Source organism: Ctenocephalides felis, unplaced genomic scaffold (assembly GCF_003426905.1).
Source record: "Ctenocephalides felis isolate EL2017-DRISC unplaced genomic scaffold, ASM342690v1 CF-g0.4_SCAFFOLD_03570, whole genome shotgun sequence".
Classification (NCBI taxonomy): Eukaryota; Metazoa; Arthropoda; class Insecta; order Siphonaptera; family Pulicidae; genus Ctenocephalides; species Ctenocephalides felis.
The window spans coordinates 11409544-11415875 of NW_020539724.1; the positions used below are offsets into that span (position 1 = coordinate 11409544).

At 32.5% G+C, this 6332-nt stretch overlaps 1 protein-coding gene across 9 annotated transcripts in view; it reads left to right on the top strand.

Annotated features, from left to right (window-relative positions):
- LOC113383313 (dual specificity protein kinase CLK2-like) overlaps window positions 1-5338 on the top strand; it is a 66857-nt gene extending 61519 nt beyond the window's left edge. The window contains exons 1-5 of one of the 9 annotated variants that reach the window (XR_003367739.1): window positions 748-1106; window positions 2137-3646; window positions 3726-3831; window positions 5066-5128; window positions 5205-5338. Coding sequence is in view for 5 of the 9 variants with exons in the window: in XM_026621575.1 (XP_026477360.1) it covers window positions 940-943; window positions 1016-1106; window positions 2137-3691 (1650 nt within the window). In the remaining 4 variants the exon portion in view is untranslated. Of the gene's footprint in view, window positions 1-747; window positions 1107-1177; window positions 1380-2136; window positions 4021-4350; window positions 4509-5065; window positions 5129-5204 lie in introns of those variants that run through there. The other 8 variants (XR_003367737.1, XR_003367740.1, XR_003367738.1 and 5 more) reach the window with 8 other exon arrangements.
- Window positions 5339-6332: the final 994 nt, after the last annotated feature.

Here is a 6332-nt window from a genome sequence, read left to right on the forward strand (position 1 = left end):
ATAAAGAATTTTTTTGTTTGTTTTATATTTGAAAAGGAAAAATTTGATTGAAAAGGAATAATTCGAATTTTTAATTACGGTGCGTGAAATTCCAGCAATTTGCATTAGGGCAAGATGCCATGCACCACTAATTTTCTTAGCTATAAACCTTGCGGAGCCCGAGACCTTTCCAACGAATGCAAAATTGTCGAAATCGGTTCGTGCGTTCTGGAGTTCTTTTGTCAGGAAGGAAAACCCGACTTATTTTTATATATATAGAAGATGACGTATAAATCTTAATTCTATATCTTGGTTCAGACAATCAATATTCACATTTATGATCTTAACCTCAGGCTTTTCAACCTGAAATAGCATTTTTATACACCGAAGTGTGATGATTATATAAATCATTAATGCTACAAAATTTATGCAATGAGAATTTTTATTTTTCATTTGCATATAACTACTGACGTTTTGTGCCCCTAATTTTTTCTTATATAAAACAAAAGTTCGGCCCACAGAGAAATAAATTTTTAATAGTGATGTATATATATCTCGCAGTAATTTTTACTTGAAGTCATATTTATTATAATCTAATAGTCAATAATATATCATTCTTTAAATAAGTTAATATTTTTTGCGTTGATTCGAACATTTTCATAGTTTATTATTTTAAATTATTTTCCGTTGTCCGTGTACCAACTTCGTACTAGTTTTAGCCAACGTCAGAGTGTCAGCACTGACGTAAACGATAGTGCGTGACACAGCCGGTGTCAGGCCTGTCTATCGCACCGTGTTCTTGGTGAGAAGGCGCTACTCTGTACGCTTGTTCCGTTCAGTCGTTCTATGGTGTTCTCTTTCTGAGTGTGGCTGGCAGCCATCTTGTGGCGTCGAGTGAATAAAATTCTGTATGGCGTTCCACATATTTATCGAGTGCCACTAAGATGGTTAAAATTTTTAATGAGTAAGATATTTTTAATAAGTTACAAAATTTAATACGTGTTTTTACGAAATATTTACGTTAATTCAATGCAAGCTCTGTACGAGTATTGGCCCTCGTGGTGGTGGTGTAAAGACGTTCAGTACTTCGTGCAGAATATGCTAGAAATGATGTGGAGGGCATTTACGTGAGATAATCTTATAATTGCCTTTTTTCTAACATCTAACATTAAAGACTTTAACACGATTTAAAATTAAGGTTATATTGCGTCCGACGTGTGACAGCTGTTTTTCTATTATTTTTGGTTTGTGTTTTAATTCAAAGCTTACGCGATGAAAATTCAGGCGTATCAATATGTCAAGACTATGGAATTTCAATTATTACACACCATTTGCCGATTTATTTATTTGATAATATGTTGATAATGTTCAAATTGTGACCCTACAAGATCATTTCGTACGTGAGTATAGATATATTGGATTTCACTTTTTCTGTGCTTAAGATGCTGATTCATAGAGATCAATGTTTACTAATATCAATGGCTTTACATATTCTTTATTGCAACTGCTTGTGACCCATTTAATAAAATACGATATTTGTGCTCAAACCATCACCTTCTTTCATATTATTTCAGCTTTTTATCTGCAATAACTTAATCAATATGTATACCCCATGCCATGATATTAAAACAGTCACTGTGCAGATGTACTAATTTTATTAACAGAAAATCGTTTAAATAAGTTATTTCCAAGTGTCATTACTATTCGATTGATATTAAGATATTAATAATGCATCGTAGTTATCGTTTTCAAATTAAATTTAGAATTGGTATGAAATGGCATTATGAGTAGCTTGAGTTGTTCATGATACAATAGTTTTCACTATGTTTTAACCTGATTCAGACTAAAACTAAAATTAAAATCTCCATTTTAATATTACGTGACATAATCATTTATATTATAAGATTGTTACTAACTACACACATTTTATTACCTGTATATATATATATATATATATATATATATATATCCATTTAGTTGAGATTTACATTGAATGCTAATTGCTTATAATAATATTAGCGGAATAATAATAAAAGAATTTTAAGAAAAAAGTATCAACTGTTACTTTATACTCAAGTGTGAACAATAGTGATCATCACGACTTTACTAGCGAACTATGATTTGCCTGTGTTTGTAATTCAAGGCAATTCATTTCAGACCGCGAAACTGGGAAAGTTATGGAATAGTTGATGAGCAACAACAACCTTCAACCTCCTCTGCAAACCTCAATTGCCTAAATCCAACTACTACTTCTACTTCAGACCGTCCCGCAGCGACGGTTTCCAAAAGAAAACTGCCTTCATATCGAGAAAAAATGCCACGTTCTCGCACAAGATCGCGATCCCGCAGTCGTCGGCATAACAATCATACAAATCATCGGAGGGACTATTCTGATGAGCGCCATTCTATAAGAGTGAGGTCTTCTTCTAGAAGGAGGAGACATCATAGAAGTAGGAGCAGGAATAGAGACAGACATACACGTAGGAGAAACGAGAGCGGAGATCATCATCGCAGTTACAGGCGCAGTTCAGGAGAAAGGAGCTATCGAAGACACCACAGGCATGGAGATGATTCCAGTCGCCGCCGAACAAGTACGCGTGAAAGGCATCAGGAAGGTCCGATTGCAGATGATAAGGAGGGACATCTCATGTACAAACCTGGTGATATAATTGGAGATAGATATGAAATTATTAGTACGTTAGGTGAAGGAACATTTGGTAAAGTTGTCAAAGTTAAGGATTCACAGGATCAGACTACAGTTGCATTAAAGATTATTAAAAACCGAGAGAAATACAGGGATGCGGCAATGCTGGAAATCAAAGTATTAGAGAAAATCTCACAGTTTGACCCAGACAGCTTATTCTTATGTGTGCGAATGTACAATTGGTTAAACTATTATGGCCACATGTGCATTGCTTTTGAAATGTTAGGTGTGAGTATATTTGACTTTTTAAAGGAAAATGATTATCAGCCTTACCCGCTGGACCAGATACGGCATATGGCTCATCAGCTTTGTGTTGCTGTGCGTTTCCTTCATCAAATTAAATTGACTCACACCGATTTGAAACCTGAGAATATACTATTTGTTAATTCAGAATACGACATTGTTGTTGATGAAAAATACAGTTCCAAACCTTACAGGCGAGTAAGAAACAGTGAGATTAGGTTGATAGATTTTGGAAGCGCTACATTTGATCATGAACATCATTCATCGGTGGTTTCAACCAGACATTATCGTGCACCTGAAGTGATGTTAGAATTAGGTTGGTCGCAACCTTGTGATGTGTGGTCCATAGGGTGTATTCTTTTTGAGTTGTACCATGGCAGTACCATGTTCCAAACGCATGAAAATCGTGAGCACTTTGCTATGATGGAGCGAATACTGGGAGAACTGCCTTCAAAGATGACCAGAAAATCAAAGACCGGCTATTTCTATAAAGGTGAACTGGAATGGGATGATAGAAGTTCTTCGGGGCGCTATGTTCGGGAGAATTGTAAACCTCTACATAAATATTTGTGTTCTGACAATGAAGATGAGCATCTTCTGTTTGAACTAATTGACCTCATGCTGGAGTATGATCCATCTAAACGAATAACACTGGATGAGTCCCTGAAACATGAATTTTTCTTCAAGCTTCCTCAACACCTGAGGGTCGATAACACACAGGTGGAGTTTTCACAAGACAAATTGTATCATAGTCTTTCCAGATAGAAATCACTCACTATCAATTGTACATTATATTTAGGATGCTCCTTGGAGGTCCAGTCGCGATGGTTAGAGGGTGCCATTGGGAGAAATTTATTGTACCATAGTCGCCGCCACAGCACCCATCAGATTCTATCATCTCAAAGGTAATCTGATCATTTTTAGCTAAATTAATGATAAATAAATGATACTGACAATTTTTTGTTGTGCTTATGGACGGAGTTGTGTATATATGTGATTTAACGCGATTTTAATTTTTCTACTTGTTAATTTTTTCCGAAGATAATAAATACTAAACTTGACGAATGTGTTTTATTCTGGGTGAATTTATATTTTTACTCTTGAAAATATAAATAAAAAAAGATGAGAAAATATGTGAATACCCTGAAAAATTTGTTCGAGTTTTAGTTATCGTGTTAACTTACAAAAACCATTTAAGAGTTATGTACAAAAATTACTTCTATTAATAATATTTAATGTAATAAGTTTATGTACTATAATTGTTCATTACAGAAGTATTTTTTTATGTAAAATGTTTGTCATATTTTTTGCTGCAAGCATAGTAATACAATTAGTTTGCATCATCTTTTATATCTGATCAGTACTTGGAGCAAAAAATAGATGATGTATAGAATTGGGTAAATTAATATGTACATTTCTTTCAGGAAACTGCTTTTAACAGTTACTAGTGTATAGTTTTTATTTAGTTACTATTTAGGAATAAGTCTATGTAAGGCATGATATTTACCACAAATTTGTTGAATAAAAATCCTGTAGAAATGCACACATTATACTGTCTAAGCTTTAACATTGAAAAACAAGGTGAATATCTGAGATATTGATTGTACAACAAAATTGTAATAATTTTTTTTGTCATGTATTGTATATTTAAATTAAGTAAAGTTTCTTTATAAAATAAAATCTTGTAAGATGAGTGCATTTAAAGAAACATTTTAGGGTAACATTTTGCGTTTTTATTAGTTGAGGAATATTTATCGTTTATCTCTTTTAGTTTGCATTTAGATTAATTTTTATTAATTATTTTCATAGTTTGTTTTCCAAATTGGTACAAAAGCAGGTGGAAGTTCGCTTTGTCGCCATTAATTTTACGTAGTGCGCGTTAGTTGTACTTAAAATTAATTACAAAGTTATTTTTTGTTTTGTTCTTGTGGTGATTAGTGTTCAAATAACTCTTTGCTAATAATTTGCATATTACAAAATCAAGACTAATTTTATATGTTCGTGAAATGGACATTTAATGAAATTTGAAAGAATGACCAGATGGAAATGTTAATTACTGATTCTTCTTTTGAACTAAGTTATTAATGTAAATTTTGAAGATTTTTCAAATAGCTTACTAATTTTCGTGTGTAATTATAGGTGTAAGTGATTTAAGTACTTCTGGATTGCTGATTTGATGATAAGAAGACGAGGCAGCTACATGTAAGTGGATAATTTTATATTTCAAATTATAATACTGTGCTAATTTTTTAAATTTTAGTTCTTGATATTCTTGCAGCCTCTTTCGTTTCTGGTTCTATTATTCTATAGATATTTTTAGGGTCATTTGCTGCGAAGAATTCAATTGAATACTTCTGTACATATTATTTTTTGTAACTTATGAAAGGTTGTATTTCAGTACGAGCACCAAACCAAGTTGAAAACATGTTTTGCGTTGTTATATTTTTTTTTCATACAACACTTACAGGAATCTTTCCGGGGAAATAATCTACTTTGCCCTAGTTTATATTTTTAAAAAAATCATTATTGTTCTGTTTGTTGTTCAATATGAAATTTTCTGTAACCCAATCAAGTATTGAAGAATTACTTTTTCCCACGGATTGGCCGATGTTGAAATCAGCGATCTCGCCGATCGGCTTGAGTTGTGCAGAAGATTAAAGGTTGAACCCGCAACCGAAATGTCGCAACGTTGTCGCTAAAATTAATTGTATATGATTCATACATGCTGTATAAACCGCATTTTGAAGAAAAATCATTCATTTATAGGGTATACAGATAGATTACAGTTGAATCTATTCAAATCTATATTTATAACATTTTTGGGGAATGCAAATGTTTCGGTCTTTAATCGGCTTATTAAAGAAAAGTATTGATAACAAATAAAATTTTTGTTTGTTACCGGCGTTTTGAAAAACTTTTCATTGGAGTTTACTATAATCGGAACTATAGATCTCGTACTTGAAAACGTACAAATTTATTTTAAAAGTATTTTTTGAGAAATAAACATTTTGCTGTCTATAGTCTGCTTTTGGAACTTTTACTCCGCGAGTCTTAGCAGTCTGGAATATAATTCATAGTTCAAAATGTTTGAATTCAATCTCCAGCATTTTTGGGAAATTTTGCATTATGCTGTCTATAATCTGCTTTTTGAAATATACTTTTTCTCGGAGTCTACGTTATTCTGAAATTTAGATCTCATTGTGGAAAATGCTGAATCATTCAATTTTTTGGAATAAAAGTTTTGTCGTCTATTATTTGCTTTTTCTTGGAATTCACGTTTATCAGGAATATAGAAATCGTAGTTGGAACTGTTCTAATTCATATTTATAAAAAAATTATCAAATAAAAATTGTACTGTATGGAGTCCTGAACGATGCTGCTGAGTTATACTATATCAAGTGAAGAA